General features: G+C 37.2%; 1 protein-coding gene across 1 annotated transcript in view; it reads left to right on the forward strand.

Annotated features, from left to right (window-relative positions):
* LOC150100977 (protein grainyhead-like) overlaps nt 1–18,621 on the forward strand; it is a 267,013-nt gene that overhangs the window by 12,687 nt on the left and 235,705 nt on the right. The window contains exons 2-3 of the mRNA XM_090401949.1: nt 7,980–8,213; nt 11,529–12,303. Of these exons, the coding sequence (XP_090258075.1) occupies nt 7,980–8,213; nt 11,529–12,303 (1,009 nt within the window). The remainder of the gene's footprint in view (nt 1–7,979; nt 8,214–11,528; nt 12,304–18,621) is intronic.

Genomic DNA, 18,621 nt, shown 5'->3' on the forward strand with positions numbered 1-18,621 from the left:
AATGAAGTGGAGTTTGCTGGTTGAGATGATTACCCATGATCGCGTAAGGAGCATTTTACTGAGGTGGAAGAGATTTCTTCTCTGAAACATGGGGGTTTTCATTCCATAAAGAAGGCAAATCGACCGACGAACATACTCAGTTTAACAGACATACTACAATGTTATTATTTTACCTCTTCCGACCATCTACAGTGAAATGAAGCATGAAGGATCTCTGTTGCCTCGCATATACTCAAGGTAATCTATCCTTTATGTGTCTGATCGTGGTGTAAATTTTGTGTTTTCCTGGAACAGTAAATTAAATGTTACAAATGAGCAGAATTCTATCCTTGTGTGTGTTCATCCATAGCTAACCTTCGAATTTGGAAACGGGGGAACGGGAATCAAATTTCCCCCCCTTTTTTTTTTAATCTTACTCAAAACAATTTTTTTTTTCATTTTTATTTTAAGCACTAATGATTTTGCCTTATTATCTGAATTACCGAAATAATCTATAATTTATATTCTATAATTAAATGATCATCACTAATTAGCTCACTTTTTAAAGATTATTCAGGCCTTAAATAGTTATGTCTTGAATGTAACAGTAATGTGACTTATTAAGTTTAAAAAATAGCCATAACATCTTAATTGTACTAGTGTATGTTGCATGGCAGTGAGAGAATACAGCAAAATAACCAGTCTTTCTGCTTGTTAACTATATGATTGGATCATCTTCTTTCGATTTTTAAATACTTGTCTAGTGCACTGAAATAAGTAGCTTTACCGATAGGCGAATGTGCATGGTATATGGAGGCTGAGAATGAAGATCGCTAAGAAGGGGGTAAGGGCTAGATTTTTCTCTCTTAGGAGGGCGGTGCACGATTAGAATGGATTGGCATTAGATGTTGAGAGTGCAAGTAGTGTGAATGAATTCAAGAATAAGTATGATAGTTGGTGTGTGTGCAACCTCTCTCGATGAGTCTCTGAATCCCTAGAGGTCTCTCTTAATAATAATAATAATAATAATAATAATAATAATAATAAGCCATCGATGCAGTGCAATATGGTCACTTCAGTGCAGTTCTATAGCAATACGCTATAGAACATCAAGTGGAGAAAGGAGCATTTGCTGCTGTTGAGAAATCCAATCGCTGATAAAATACCTCAAACACATTTTGCATTGCGCGTCTTTTTAAATGTGATTCTTTTCCATTCACCTAAAGGAACCCAGCATTCCTTCAGATTATTATAAATGGTTTCGTGAGGAACATTTACAGTTACTTAAAATCATGTTTTCAAGATCATCATAACTGCATTACCACAATTGTCAATTCCTCATGCATTCGAACGCCGCTTAGTCACTGTCCGAAATGTACTTTGTGCATATCCCATCGTATTTATCTTTAAGGTGAAAAATTTCATTATTAAAGTAATTGGCAATATATACTATAGGAAATATCACGGACCGTGACCCTTCACAACTCATAATTTTGAGAAACTGTGTTGCCATGGAGCCGAACGTAACGATTATAATCCGTAAGTTCCCGGATCCTTACTCCTTGTGGGAAGCCTGCTCTTGTCATATCACATTTCTCTCTACATGCATCCATCGTCGCAGTGCTCGCAGCGCCTCTCAGTCAATGCTTTCCACTTACTCCACATACCTCGAGAAAAAAAAATTTACTCTGAACTCTTTCACTGACCTCATTCATTCATCCTTAATAATCTAACTTCGCCTTCAGTTATTTCTTTAAATGTCGTAAAATGTCGACTGCCGCCATTTTGCTATATTCTACTATATCTTATTTTTGCTCACACTGTATAGTGTAGCAAATTTATGTTTTTCGACTGCTCCAGTTAGCCTATGGATTGAGTACGAGGCTATAAGATTCTAAACTGAAGACAAAGCCGATATTGGTATTTATTTATTTATTCATATGGGGAGTACCCCTCCGTTCCTCCACAGTCCCTTAGGACTGGTTGAGTCCTCCTAATGAAGGATTGAGTATGTATTTTATGACTGTAGATTTGTGTGTATTCACGGGCCGGTTTGCCTGTTCTGAGGGACGAAAAACCTGAGTTTCCGAGTGAAAAAAAAACCCTCTACCTCCGTATGAGATCGGCTAGCTCACCTTTAGTCGAAAGAGACTAGATAAAGGTTCCTCACGTCATGGACGGGAATCGAACCCAGGTATTTCCGAGCAAAGGGCTTCATCTGTACCGACTGAGCTACGGAAGCTCGATATTGTTATTATTATTATTACATGACACCTCCAGGGAGTCCAAAGACTCATCGAAGGATGGCGCACCTATTCTACAACTCTGTCTCCACTAATCGCAACTACCATCATACATACACCAACGCCATCTACCGCCCAACACTACCACTATATTTTCATAGACAATCACACACAACCATGCCCACAGCGGGATTCGAACCCGCAGCCTTTTGGCTGGAGAGCAGATACGCTAACCACTCGGCCAACCAGGCTGGCATTATATCCCGCTAAAGTTATTCTTTACTTTAATACAGTCGTGGATTGATCTTAATCACTTAATCTAAGTTTGATATTCAACTTTTCATTACTTAATCTTATGCAGGTTCGAATATTTTTGGGGAGAGTGCATTGACAAAATCAGTCCAATGTGTTGTTCACAAACCATTTAATTAAATTAAGAATTCTTATTACATTATTCGATCCACATTAGCACATTTATACAATCGGATCACAATTCATTGTTACAAGTGTTTCTAAATTAGGTTTAGTTCTACATTTCTACTCTTAAAACCTAAATACAATTTAATACATCCTACTAGTCATTCTTATACAATTTGAACTCAATATTAACTTACGCTACCCTTGTTACTCTTATAATATTAACTTACACAGTCTTCTCGTAATTATTGATGTCGTCACAATTGACTACGAACAGAGACACACGATGTGAATTTGTTCGGAATTATCACACATCTAAGTACTAGTAATGTGTTGCAGTCTTTACAATTCTCTCATTCAGCATTGTCCGTTACACGATTCTTTTGTTCACACGATGGTGCTCCCTTTTTCTTTTTTTCTGCTGGTACTTTCTTGATTTCCAACGGAATTTCTTCTTTGTCTGAGCTGTCGATAATTCTGTACCCCCTCCCCCACCCACTTACCTTTAAATCGGCGACGTGGCGGCTATGGACAGCTCTCTTCTGACGAGGCATTCCAATGATATTATTATTATTATTATTATTATTATTATTATTATTATTATTATTATTATAATGGTGTCTCCATCTCCATGGAGTCAGAAGACTCATCACAGGAGACTCATCTACATTGACACGCTGACCATTATTCACACGATATCTATCATACTTCTCCTTAAATTCATTAACAAACGAAGCGTTCACAACCAACTCTGTTTACGCATTCCACACATTCAACACCCTCCAAGCAAAAAATCTAGTCCTAACACCCTTGTTAATCACACTCTTACACAATCTCCAGGGATGACCCCTCGTATTCTCCCTTCTTGCACTGTTCAAAAAAAAAGTTATCAGTATCAATCCTATAAAATCCCTTTAATAATTTATATGCCTCTGTCATATCTCTTCTCCTACGTCTATCAGCTAGTTTGTTTGTTTTTTATCGACAGCAAGCATCTCATGTCGGTGGACTCAGGGAATGAACTGGTCTTGAAGAACCTCAGGACGTAAGAAGCTCCTGTTTCGATGACTGACAGTAGATTTCACGTAGCAGCGGACCCAGGTAAAGGAAGGTGAAAACCCCAAGACGAAGTCCCTCTCGACGCTAGAGCTTGTAAAGGCCGGGACTTCATGTTGTACGCAGGCGCGTCTCTCGAAACTTCCATATATGGTCATGGATCGACATCTGGATATGATGACTTCACACTTCGCGCGTCTTTCCAAATTGCCATTCATAGACATGTATTTACATCGTTACATAGTGACGTCATATTATTATTATTATTATTTGGATAACGAGAAACTCCAAGGAGTCCTTAGACTCATCGAAGGAGGCCCTAAACATCATGTCAAGAACTATCCAACACTTGCGCAATATTATCATACTTTTTTTTTGAACTCATTCACAGCCAAGGCAACCAACCAGAGACTCTGGCAACCTATTCCACTCATTCACTACTCTCCAAGCAAAAAACCTAGTTCTAACATCCTTGCTAACTACACTCTTACTCAATTTTCGTGGATGGCCCCTAGTTCTCTCATCACCACACCTGTTCTGAAAAATTTCCTCTAAATTAATCGTGTAACCCCCCCCCCCCCCAGTAATTTGTATATCTCATTCATATCACCCATTTTCCGCCTATCAACCAGTTTCTGTAATTCACAAATCTTCAACCTGTTCTTGTAAGGTTCATTCCTTAGATCAGAATTCAATTTCATGCATCCTATTAGTTTTTTGTATGTAATAATGCAAATAATGACATTTCTTTATGTGTAATTTCTTAAAGAAAAATTGTAAAAACGAACATGACAAATTATTTATCATATGGGATTTTACTCCGTGTCCACTTTCATATTGAAAAGATATTAAACTCGTTTTTGTGTTATGGTATGGTACCTGTTTACCAGTTGATCTCTGTATCATATTCCTCTCATACTTTGTATATATTTACCCAATGCTATAATCAACATTTCGTCTAAGGTATCCTTGTAGTCCTTCCCTCACCCTAAAGTCCAGCTATCACAAATCTTCATAGTGGGGGATGGGGATGAATCGAGACCTTCTTAACAGATGAAGTAATAATGAAGTAATAATATCTATATCCCTCACATGATCTTAGTAATTCTTTCCTGGCTTTGTATTTTTCTCCAGGATTTTCCAGTTCACCATCCTTCTGTATACGTCTGTTGCTTTTGCCGCTTCTCTCTTGAACTTCGCCTTCCCTATTATACCATTGTCTCTGTCTCCTTCCTTCAACTTCCTCTTCAATTTCTTCAGTTCTTTACGTTGACAACAGTGAATTAGCGTCTCCAGTCATTGATTACATTATACCCAAATATTTTTGAAGAGATATTACATCGCATAGATTCTTTATAATTTTCCACTTTGTTTACAAGCCCCTCTTCAGGTGCTGTTATCAAACCAAAAACTTCTCATATCTTAAGGAATAATTTGGCCGATGAAGTACCGTATTTTTCGCCTTATAAGACGGATCGTTGTACTGGATGCATTATATTTTTATATGTCGAATTTTTGGAAATAAAATATTCTTCGCAGTATAAGATGCACGAATTATGCATCAAATTTTTCATGTAAATATTATTATTATTATTATTATTATTATTATTATTATTATTATTATTTAAATTTTAATACATGCATTATCCGTTTATTTTCTGTGATATTTTCGTTTTTGCACGCATGCATAAATCATTTCTCTTCATAAATTTAAAGCACCATGATGGAGAACCTGTAAAATCGATTATATTTCTTTCTATTGCCAATAATTTTGCTCCTTGAATAATAATTTTTGTAGATACGCAGCAGCCCGATATTCTTTGATCCATTATCCAAGTGTTTAATTCATTTTCATTTCTGGCCATTTTGCATTGGGTTTTCTGCGCAGATTATTCGCTGCTCTTGTGTCCTCCAAGTTCGTACCATTTTTTCTGTAGGCGGAAGCCCAAAAATTCCGCTCTGCTGCCCTACTGCCATACTTTTTTGTGTACTCAATCATACTACGCTTAAACGCAATCGTATAGCTATGTCTGTGATTCGTAGAATCCATGGGTTATAAAAAAAATTAAATATAATAATGTATTGATTACTAGTTTAAATGCGTGACCGTTAACGATCGTGCAACTACTCAAACTGATCACGCATTACCGACAAGCGATGACGCACCGTAACTGCACATACATAAAAATACTTTGGTGTATAAGAAGCACAGTAAGATGCACCGGTTTATAAGACACATCCTAATTTTCAGATAAATTTTAGGTACAAAAAAAAAGCGCGTCTTATAAGGCGATAAATACGGTAATTCACTTCATTCCTATGCTGTTTCCTTCTTCAACTGAGTTTGCTGGTTCTCATACAATATGGCATAGATATTCCTTCCCGAAGCTCAAATTTTTTATTATTGCAAAAAAGACAAACCAGCCCGAGATCACACACATGTTTCACAGGTAATAAACTTGCTCCATAGCCTTAGTTGCTCTGGCATATTCTTAAACCAACCAATTACTTCCTTCTATTATTGTCTCATAATTAAAATGTCTTAATTACGAGGACTCAAATAATTTGAGGTATGCAGATGATACCACCTTGCTAGCAGAATGCAAAGAAGATTTGGAGGAACTTATTATCTAAGTAAAGAAGAAAGTGCTAAATATGGCCTTAAACTTAACCTCAAAAAGACAAAAGTTATGGCAACATGTGAACTTAATGATTTTGAAGTAAATGGGGAGAAAATGGAAGTAGTTAACAATTTTGTGCTCCTAAGATCTCGAATTGATAAAGATGGGCATTGTACTGAAGAAGTTAGAAGAAGATTATTATAAAAATACTCGGAACGAAAGCAATGACAAATTTAAGCAAGATCTTTAAAGATAAAGATATTAGCCTCGCAACAAAAATCAGAATCATGAAAGCAATGGTATTCCCTGTGGTACTGTATGGATGTGAAAGTTGGACTCTGAGAAAGAGTGAAAGGAGGAAGATAGATGCAATTGAATTATGGTTTGGAGACGCTTACTAAGAATACCATGGACTGCAAAGCAAACCAATAAATCAGTGATAGACAATAAAGCCAGATTGCTCCCTCGAAGCTATGACCAGCAAGCAAAAATTGTCATACTTCGGACATATTATGCGAGCAAGTGATAGTCAGGAGAAGAAGATGATGATGCTTGCTAAAGTTGATGGAAGTAGGAGAAGAGGAAGACCAAGAATTAGATGGGTGGATGGAGTTAAAGAGGCAACTGGAACGGGACTGGAAATTCTGAAAGATATGGCCAGGAACAGATCTGAATTGGAGAGTGTACGTTCATAGAATCACCAGGAGTCGAAAACGACTCGATGGAACATAACAACATTAAAATGTTATGTAATGATCTCCTGTTTGCTTTCGATAATTTGGATAATTTTTCTAAATATTTCCTATCGAATCTCCAAGAATTCCTAGGCCTATAGTCTGTATCACAACTACTTCCTCCTGCCCCCCCTCCCCCCCCAATTCACGGCTTTTCTGGGTTTACTTTAGAGAGCTTTTACTCTAGGTTGGACTTCTTGAAAGCTTTCATTAGGTTCACTGAACTCCTCCAATCGTTCATGTATTTTTGTGTTGCCAATTCGTCACTGATAATAACATCATTATATATTTTTGTCGTATTATATCTATTAGAAGAAAAGAAAAAAAGCAATTTCCTTGTAAGCACATCAAGAAATGTGAGCAGCCAAAGAGAACCCTACTAACTAGTTATGATTGTAGATAATACATTAAAATCTTGTTTAAATGGATTATTTATTCACATTTCTACAAAACTTTGGAATCGCGCTTAGAAAGCAAGCACTGCTTTAATGTTTACGCAACCTAGCAGAATACTTGTTTTCAAATGTCAAAATGAACTGCGCTGAGTCTCCAAAATTATTTGTCGTTAGTTAATATGTATCAGTGTATACGAGTATATGCATAACCTTTAACACTGTATCTAACTGGTCAACTTTTCACTGAAATCCTTACGAAAGTTAAAACTCAGTCTTGCAATTTCTGGAAAGTAAATGAATAATATCGAAAGTAAGATTCTTTTTCCTCACACACACACACACACACACACACACACACACACACACACACACACACACACATGTATTTATCATGACTAATGCTAAGTTTGACCTTTATAGTTTTGAATATTTATGTTATAAATGTTCTCTTTTGTTACTTTACAAATGGTTTTCATACAAAAAAGAAGATATAAAAGAGCTGATTATTTTGCATTGCTTCTGTATATCCTTCAGTTTAGTGGAACAAGAGGAAACAGATACCAGCACTTCAGAACGTCTGGATTCTATAAGTGAAGAAAGTTGGCGGCAATATTATCAAACTTCTCTGAATGCAATCAGTAATACCTCCCAGCAGCAAGAAGAAACCACAACAGTAAATGTACTCTACCATTCTTACAAACTTCCTCCACTCATCAAGTTTGGAAAGGGCCTTGTTGATAGATGCGGACCTCTTCCGGCAATATGGAGGTAATGTATATTATTAAGGACTAGCGTGAAGCTTGCTGGAAGTAATGGAAATATGGTATGGTTTGTGGTGCATGCTACTTTTCCCAATTTTAAATATTCCATAACGATTCTATAATTCTATAATTTGTTAATAATTTGATTCTATAATTCTATAATTCTCAAATGACGATATACTAATATCGTCATTTGAGAATGTTGTAATTTAAACAGTAAAATCAACATAAAACGCGCTCATGAATATATACGAATAAATTTTGTTTCAAATTTATGTGATTTAAAGTATTCTTTGGACTTTAAACCAGTTGTGCAAGTCCAATGGAATATACGTTCCTGCTTATATACCGCATATGAAATATTTTAGAAAAATTCTTTTTGTTTTTTATTCATGGTATTCCATAAAATGTTCTCGTTTATTGAAGCAAAAAAATCGTATTAAATAATATTATTTCAAATTAATATATCATTCATAGCTGAACACTCTTTTTATAATTCTACCTGTTCTTCCGATATATATAAAATATCCAAGATATTAAAAGGCAAACAGCTGAGGTTATAAGAGCAGTGCAGTTATATCTGCTCCTTGTGTGACCGATTTGCTTGTTTTGTTCGATGAAAAATCCAGGAGGAAATCTTCCACCTCTATTTCAGACTGGCTAACATTTACAAAGGTCATATACGAAATTATACTCAATTGCTTTTATACATTTACAGTTTCTGTAACATCACAGATTTTTGAAGAACTGTGAGAAAATTAACAATTTCTTGCAGTGAATCCCAACACTGAGGGAGGTTTTTATTAATGATCAAGTACTCTCTCTCTCTCTCTCTCTCTCTCTCTCTCTCTCTAAACCTACATATGTAGAAGAAAGGGCATACGTATTAACAATATTGGCTTGGGGATCTTTCAGAGTGCTCGGTCATCTTATAATTTTGTCTTAAAAAAAAGTGTATGTGTAGTTGTTAACTAAAACTGACCAAAATTCTTATATTCATAACAGAAGAATATTACAGTTACGAACATGTAGATAAGATAACGTTTGTCGTAATGCAAAATGTAAAGAGGTAATAATAATCAATGAATCTCCTTTTTCATATCGCAATGTATATAGTGGTCGGTTTTTGTGCACACAAGGACTTATCCCATCCGATCAAAAATAGTGATTATTCGGTATGTGGTAAAAAAATAAAATAAAATAAACAAGGGCGAATGCTGGTCTTGAAATTTACGCTTGCTCTTGTTATCATTCAGGAAGTGAGAGGTGTGATTGAAGTCTGATTAGCGGAATAATGAATTACTGACCATTTAAAACTATATATTTAGAAATTTATGTACATTTAATCATACAAATACAACATTTATTTTACAAATGATATTCTATCTTTTTCAATTTAGCTACTTGAATACAAATTGTACCCTACGGTTCTTTATGAACTGATCAATAACATCGTCATAAAAAGTTGGTTGTAACTTAATTTTCCCAAGCAACACGCACACTTGTAAAGGTTGGCTGAAGCTCACTGGCTAGAGCTTTCACTGCATATGGCCTGTGTTTAAGACGACGTGAAGGGAGCGGAAATGGCTATGCGCGCTCATGAAATCACAGTGTTGTAGCGAGGACCTGGAAGCTCACACAACCGAGCAAGACAAGGTAGCTTTGACTAGATGAGCAAGCATCGGCCTTCGATACACAACGCAAAGCTCAATTATTGCCGCGCAAGCTTAAGACCTCTTCTGTCTACAAAAATAAAAGCCTAAATGGAATACTTATAAATGCATGCATTTATTAACAAATAAATATTATTTCTTTCTCAAGTAATATGCTTGCTGCGCAAGCATAGCAAGCATGGAGAATTCGCCCCTGAAAATAAAATAAAAAAACTTTGTGGACTTGCGTATTTCAAAAAAGCTGCAGGATTTATTCAGTTATGTATTTTTATTAATGTTAATGTTTTTCCGTCGTACTTGACAGCATGTACTGTTTCGGTTTTAACCAAAAATGCACACGATTCAAGTTGCTCTGTAAACCTGGACGATGTTTTTCCACTCTGTATTCAAAACATAAAATTCATAAAGTTTTAATTTTTTTTTTCTTCTCACATGATTATAACTCTATATTAAATGCAGATAATTTTTGCAATGCACAAATTATCTGCATTTAATAATGCACAACTGAAAAAAATTTGGCCAGCTAGCCAGTAACTATCTGAACTAGCTGTAACTTTTAAAATTTCTTCACTACATATCAAATATAGAGTCTAAAGGTGGTGGTAGTTCATCGAGACAGATTATTCCGACATATCCTGTGAGAGATTGAGGTAGGTTGTAGCACCTGATGTCATACATTTACTCCTCCTCCGAATATTCCAGATGAGGTCAATAAGATTCCGCTTAGGATTGTGCCGACGGATATGTGTTAAAATTCTCTGTTATGCTTTCCGAACCTTGCTAGAGTTCCTCCCCCTTTCCCTCCCCATTTTCTCCATTCATCAGATAGCATGATTGTCTTGAAAGATGTCCCAGTTTTAATAAATTTCTTCTTTTCCTCACGTTTTGCTCATCTGCGGTATACTAGTGTATTATATGTTAATCCATTACTCTTGTGTGTATGTGGTGTTATCATACAAAACAAATACAAAAATAAAAAAATTCTAAAATTTTCTGCTATTTGTTTTAATTATTAAATTGGAGCAAATTGCTAATTATGAAATTAATTTTAGGATTGGTGTCCGAAGTCCCCAGGAGAAGAAAATTCAAATGCCATACTTTTGGACTAGAAAGGAATAACTGAAATTCGGATCTCTGTATTCTGCTAAGAAGCTTCTCCATAACATTTCTAAACCAAAAGACATGTGCATGTTCTCTTGGTTGGAAAGGCGTGTGTTCGAATCTTGTCTAAGATCTGAGGAACATTATAAGAAATCTTCTGCTGACGATGAACTAGCTCATTTGGCTATAGAAATCGTAGGTTCCCTTCGCAGAATAGACAAACTAGCTGCTACACACACACACACACACACACACACACACACACACACACACACACACACACACACACACACACACACACACACACACACACACACACACACACACACACACACACCATTGAGACATTCGTCCTTAACATCTTATCGCGAGACAATAACCATTGGGAAACCAGTTCACGGTTGGCTTCAAAACAGTTACATCACCCAGTTGTTAAATACGATATCTGGAAAACTCCTAGAAACACTGAGAATCAAGTACTTGAAGATGATTTGTGTATTATTTTCCCCATAAAAATAATCCTGATAAACTGTTGTTTGTTTTTCTAGTGGGGTAACATCACCAGCAACTTCAGACTCATCTCGGAACGACAGAAGTCAAGGAGGTACCGTTACCAATCGCCCAAGTGTTCTTAGTACTGACGTCTACTTGAGAGTGAAGGATGAATCACCTGAAGTTATTCCACCCGAAGCACGAGCAGGAGGACAGCCTAACGACCCGGAAGGTCAGTCAGAAATTGTTCCGTCAGACGGTGATCTTTCCAATCCATCTCCAGATAATTCGTTACCTGAGACTGGTACTTTAGAGCATGACCTTCCGCTGGCTCCATCCGCAGTCGAAGTTAAATCACCAGCTTCAAATAATCCACAATCCGATTCCGCAGTGGATTTAGTTACAGACCCGGTACGAACCCGAGATATGCAGGCAGAGACCTCACATGCGGATTTGCCAATCGAAGGTGCTGCGTATCCAACAGCAGCATTTTCTCCATCTTCTTATGAAAATCTCGGTACAGGTCAGTACAGTATTCTCACAAATGTCGTTGTTACTGCCGCACCGCCTCAGTATGGGCCCCAAGTCGCTGCTGGTTATCCCCTTACAGCAAGTGACCTTTATAGGGAATATTCTCAAGCTGTAGAACAATTTCAAGCCAATCGTCAGAGTGCAGGAGCTTATCCGGACTCAGTAGACAGTGCCTCGTATGTAGAGAGGTATATTCGTCAGAACTACAAAGCTTCTGCTCATGGCTTAACGGTTGACCTTCCATCACCCGATAGTGGGATAGGAGAGACAACAGTAACCCCAAGAGATGCTTTACCTCAGGTAAGTGTTATGTTTCCAAAAATTTCCAATAATTCTTTTCCATGGAACTATAAATTATCAGGTGTCTGAATTTTAGTATGTTGTTTATCACTGTGCTGAGCAACACCTATAAGGAATGATTCGCAGAAATTCGCTGAATTAGTATTTTTCCCCGATGTATCTATCTTCAGTGTATGTGTCATTAAGTAGTTATTTTTCTTCTGTTCAGTTTGGTTTTATCTCTGTTTGAGATAAAAGCCAAACCAGTCATGTAAACAACTTATACATCTTTTTAACATTTGTTATGTTACATTTTTTTTAAAGTTATGTTTCGTTTTTAAGTATTATTCAACAGAAAATAGGAAAAAAAAAAAATTCTCTATGCACATTTTTCTTTCCAAAGAAAATAGGCAACTCTCTTTAGCTGTAACTTTTGGAAATCCGTAGTCAAATGCCTTTCGCCATCATTATTAGTTGAATTCATATCGATATGTTGACTTGCGGGTGCGTCAAATGAGGGTATTTCAAAAAACTGTCATCACAATCTTTCCCTAACTCGAATTATTGTACGAAATTATTAGTTCTATGCTCGGTTTTTCTGAGTTTCGGGTGTACAGAAAAAAAAAAAAAAATTAACTTTTGCAGTTAATTCTAAAATACAGTCTCGAGAACTCAATTCCAACTATTGTAATACTACAGCGAATTTTCCTCACAATTGCTGTTAAGTGTTGCTAGTTGTGAGAGGAGTTTTTCTAAATAAAAATTACCTAGATTACTATAAAATAGACTTCGACAATGTCATTGACGATTTTGCTAACAGAAAAGCAAGAAAAATAACATTTTAGAATGTTGAAATTAAAGTTTTACTTTAAAAATAAATATAGTGTTTTAATTTATTTCCCTATACATCGTTTTGACTTTTTTGTAGTATTTTTGGTGTGTATTGAAAGGGGCGGCAAACTCAGGGATCTCCCCGGGCAGCAAAAGCGCCAGCTACATCTCTGCCTAGTGTTATGGTAAACAGTACGAGGCTACACAGCATCCTTAAAATTCATTTATATTTGTACAAAATTCCTGTTTATGGTATCAGTTATAGATTATTTTATTTGTACCATTCCAGTATGCAAGGACCAAAACTCTATTATTACAGTATTGTGAAGCTCGCTCTAAAGATTTAAAGGTTGGAACATATGATTAAATTGGCAAGGGGGGGGGAAGCGTATTCGAGTGGGAATTATCATCTCTGAAAATTTAGATACAGGGCGGCCATACATTAACTTTCTCTCTTTGGAGATATCTGTAGCTAAAACTAATACACGGAATGAGATCACATTTTATATTGTGACTTTCGAAGGCATGGGGAGATGAATTCCGCGAAAAAAAAAAAAAAAAAAAGTACCAAAAATCGCCGACAGAGGAAATTTTGGCGCTGGCGGAGTCGAAAGCAGTCAAATATTTGCAGTAAACCCAGGTAAAAAGGATTATGCAAATTTTACTGTGCGTACGTGACAACAGCGCCACCAATTCCACTTAAAAAGGGATTGGGAACGTCCCGGCAGTTATTCGAATGACTGACGAATTGTGCTCAATATGCGTCCTACCTTACCTCAGCGTGCCTTACTTGTTAAGTTGTTTTACCTTGCAGTTGTTTTAACAGTGCAATGCCGTAGTAGCCCTTCGGGAATTTAGAAGGCTTCACTTGCGTACAGAAGATCAAACGGACTGTTATGAACATCCAATTCGACTCATTACGCTCAGCTGTAGAACATGTCGCACACCGGATGCAATTTGCTGTACACAAGAAAGGTCAGCACATTGAAAATCGTGTATGTGGTCCAGGGGACCCTGATTCTGATGAATAAAACATCATGTCCTGTGAGTTCAATCACTACATCGATTTTTGTGTCTCTCGCAAGTTGTTGTTTAGTTTAATTATTATTATTCTTATTATCATTGTAACGTGCCACATATCCAGCTGGAATGAGTGACGCGGCTGTCTCATTTTAACTTCATAACTCTCAGATCTGCAGAAGAATGACTTTTTTATAAGTAAGATTCTAGTCACAGACTCTTCGGAGTTTTCCTAGGCCTTAAAAAAAAAAAAGAAATAAATAAAATACGCTAACGTATTTTATTTCCCAAAGGGAGTAGGCGAGGCCATTTTAGCCTTATCTAACTTTTGAAGACTGAGGGGCAGTCAAATCTCCACCATTAGCCAATCAGGGATAAGGGCGTAATATTTTCAGTTTGTTTTTGACGTATAGAGAGAGAAGGTTTTCCTACCAGAAGGGAAAGACGTTAGGATTTTGATGTGAAGGGACGTATTATTTTAGACTGAGCCTGATTAGTTTGTTTACAAGGTTTTTCACGAAACGCGCGTTGCACTGGCGCAGACACAGTTTGTTTCCTACTGTCTCCTCCTCTGCATGAAACATGCAAGAGGTCTAATGGCCGGCAGGCCCCACCCGCAATGAGGACCACTGGTGGATTTATGGTTTTATTTAGGGAGGTAGGATTTCAATCTATGGCCAAGTGATTTCGTGACACTCCTTTTCCCTATCATAGGAGAGTTGTATTTTATTGCTGGTAGACACCTAAGAGTGTCTACGGGATTTGCTAGTGGACCCTCAAAAGTCTACAGGATTACCTGTAACCTGCTCGGGACACCAGAGCAATCTCTACTCTTTCTCCATCTGTGTTTTAACACATTTCTAAATTATTGTCATGATAAAAATAACTTCTGAATGAGGCCAAATTCGAGGAAGTATACAAGGAATTCTTCAGGAAATTCCTAGAAAAGCTGCTGAGTGATAATTGGCCGGGAAAAGTCAAGCTCTTTGACACATCCCTCCCCCCCCCCACACACACACAGCAATCACAGAAGACAATATGGATGGCATAAGTGAAGAGCCCATAACTCTGACGCAATCAGATTTTGCACACTCCCCAAGTATGGAAGATGCTACATCCCAAGACAGCAGTCATCAGACCTTGGAAGGATACAGAATTCCAAATGGTCAAAAAGAAGAGGAAAATCTCCACCAATGTGGAAGAACCCAAAACAACAGGGATAGAAGCACTCGATGGTCCTAAAGAAAAGATGCCACCAGTCATATTAAGGGATAAGGAAAAATGAATCCCTGTCTCGTCAGCCCTCAGAGAACAAAGCATCTCATTCTCATGGGCTAAAAACTCAGATGAGGGAGTTAAAATACAGCCCACTACTGCCATGGATTACAGACAGATGACCAGATTTATGGACAATGCTAACGTCCCATATCACACTTTCACTTTACCCAGCGAAAAGAACCTGAAGGTAGTTCTACGTGGGATAGCTGAAGGTATCACTCCTGACGATGTGAGCACTGATCTCTCCAGACAGAGCCTGTCCCCAGTAAAAGTGAGCAGGATGCTCAGATCTGATAAAAGAACAATGCCTCTGGTGCTGGTGGAAATAAGCAATACACAAAAGCAGATCTATGAACTGACAGTAGTATGCTAACTCAAGAGTTCTACTGAGCCTCTTAGGAAAATAGCATCTGCAGGTCAGTGTCATAGATGCCAAAGGTTTGGACATGCCCAAAAATTATGTAAGGCAGCCTTCAGGTACTTGAAGTGCAGCGAGGGACACCAGACCATCACATACATCAAGCCACGCACAACTCCAGCCAGCTGTGCATGTTATGTTAAACAACTTTCTTAAAATTCTACTCAGTTTCTTGGAGAGCGTGCTGATTATATATATATATATATATATATATATATATATATATATATATATATATATATGAGTGTGTGTGTGTGTGTGTGTGTGTGTGTGTGTGTAAGATTCTGTGTTTTCGGAATTTCATATGTAGGCCGCAGAATTTTACCTCCCGGAAACTAGAGTTTTTAATCCTACGAATAACACAAACCTGGAAAGAACACACGCTGTAACAGACACAGTTCTAGAATGGAAATTTGGAAATTTTAAAATCAAATTTATTTAAAGGTTGCGGGTTCGAATCCCGCTGTGAGCATGGATGTTTTTGTTTGTCTGTGGAAATATTAGTGGTAGTGGTCCGCGGTAGATGGCGTTGGTGTAGTTGCGGTCAGTTGGTGGATTGTGAGTGGCGGAGACCGAGTTGTAGAGTAGGTACTCTCCCTCGATGAGTCTTTGGACTCCCTGGAGGTGAAAGATAATAATAATTTTATATCAAATCCACACACACACACACACACACACACACACACACACACACACACACACACACACACACACACACACACAAGATACTGCAAAACCTCTATCACAGTGTCGTGTGTAAGCAAATAGTTAAGAAGAAAGATAAGACCTGTTGATATGTTTTTGAACAACTGGAAGTTGAAGTCCTTAGGGAAAATTGTGGGGAATATTGAAGCACGAGAACGAACGGATGTTGAGTGCCCGACTACAAACCCTAAGCCTAAACACACAAGCAATTATTCTTCGCGTGTTTACAGGCTTAAGAGAAAGTGGAATAATGCGGTAGCCAATTCATATCAACAGTGTCCATAAATATACCTACAGAAAAGGCATAAGGCACAAACAGAGCCTCCATAGGAAAGCGTCGATTATCCATTCTCTCTTCTGGTTAACATCATGCATTTTTAGGAATGCCTTTGTACGTCATCCCAAATGTTCACATATTTGGGATGACGTACAAACAGTATTCCAAGGATGACGTGTGAACAGTATTCAAGTAGGGCGTATTTTTATAGTGTTAAAAGTTGTACAGTTGAGAAGTAATTATTTGAGTAGAAAAGTATATCTATATTTTTGGAGGGAGAGGAGGCTATGTATATACCGTATGTGCTTATGCTAGAAAAGGCTAGAGCTTTTAGTCATCTCAAGAAGAGGGATCTGATCTTGCGTAGAGATCTGGATATTATCATAGGTGAGAGAAGAGAAGAGAAGCGTGGTCTTTCTTGTGTGAAATGAGACATGATTGGGTTTCGGTAGCAATGAAGTTGACAATTTTTATAAAATCCAATTGACAAGGCTGGCCTCCCCGCTGAAATATGACAAGCAGATCAGCGTTTAAGGCACATCTTCCAGCTAGGGATTTATATAACCACTTAGCAAATGAAAAGAGGAATGGAGAGTGTTGTCAATCTTAAAAAAAAAAATGGATAGGATTGATGATGATAGAGGATAATTTATAAATAAGAAGAAGAGCCTGCGTGAAAACCCTTGGGTGTTCCTGCATAGTGGAAAAATGTGAGGAAAGGATGCCATCCACATGGCTTTAACTGTAGTAGTTTCCTCCTGTAATAGACTCAGTGAAAGCTTGTGACTGAGTGTGGGGGGGGTGTGCAAAAATTTACTCTGCCTCCCATATCGTATTATACGTTTATTTTTATCAGTGTAATCTGATACTTGTTCATAATTCACTTCTCTAATAAGTTATTATGTCAATGTATCTATTGTATATATTTTTCCCTTCAGTCTTATTGCCGGTGGGGGTAGCAATATGCTACTATACCAGGGAGATGATTATGAAGCAAGGTGGTGGTTTCCCGTTACCTTCCTTGGCGTAGGTATTTATGACTATAGCTTTGTGTGTTCACGGGACCGGTATGTCTGTTTTGAAGGTTAACTCACCTTTAGTCGAAAGAGGCCAGATAAAGATTCCCCACGTCATGAACGGGAATCGGACCCAGGTCTTTCCGATCAAAGAGCTTCGTCTATACCGACTGAGCTACAGAAGCTCTGTTTGGAACTGGATTAGGACATTACTAAGATCATGAATTCAATTGAATGAAGTTAAAAGCCAAAATATTTTGCATTATCTGGAGGTGGTAGAACTATCAGAGTTCAAAAGAGGCGGAAGCCGCGATAGACAAGAGTTATGTCAGATAGCGTAGCAACGGATCAGAAAGTATGACTGCTGTTTGAAGATGGTGGAAGTGTCCTGCTTTTGGTCCTTGCAGATCTTTGGACTCTTGAATAATATACTTGGAACTATGTTAAGTAAAGTAAAGTGGAAATTTTATTTTTTATTATTTTATTTAATTTATTTATTTTCTTGTACAGACTCTTCATTCGACTTCTTGGAAAATAAAACAGTAGTATATGAATGAAAGCGTAATGGGGAATAGATGTTTACGTAGATAAGAAAAAATGGGATAAAAGTACTAATGACAATAATTCAACTCAGGAAATGAACCATAAAAATCATAATATAATAATATCATATAATTAAACGATCATATTATAATAACGATGCCTACTTCGCATTCTTTTGAACTACATCTTAATTCCTAATTCTCTTGCTTGTTATGATCAAATTTTATCCATGTAATTTTATCCATGTACAA

Source organism: Typopeltis vanoorti, chromosome 12, assembly GCF_054136105.1.
Source record: "Typopeltis vanoorti isolate ZY-2024b chromosome 12, IOZ_Tvanoo_1.0, whole genome shotgun sequence".
Classification (NCBI taxonomy): domain Eukaryota; kingdom Metazoa; phylum Arthropoda; class Arachnida; order Uropygi; family Thelyphonidae; genus Typopeltis; species Typopeltis vanoorti.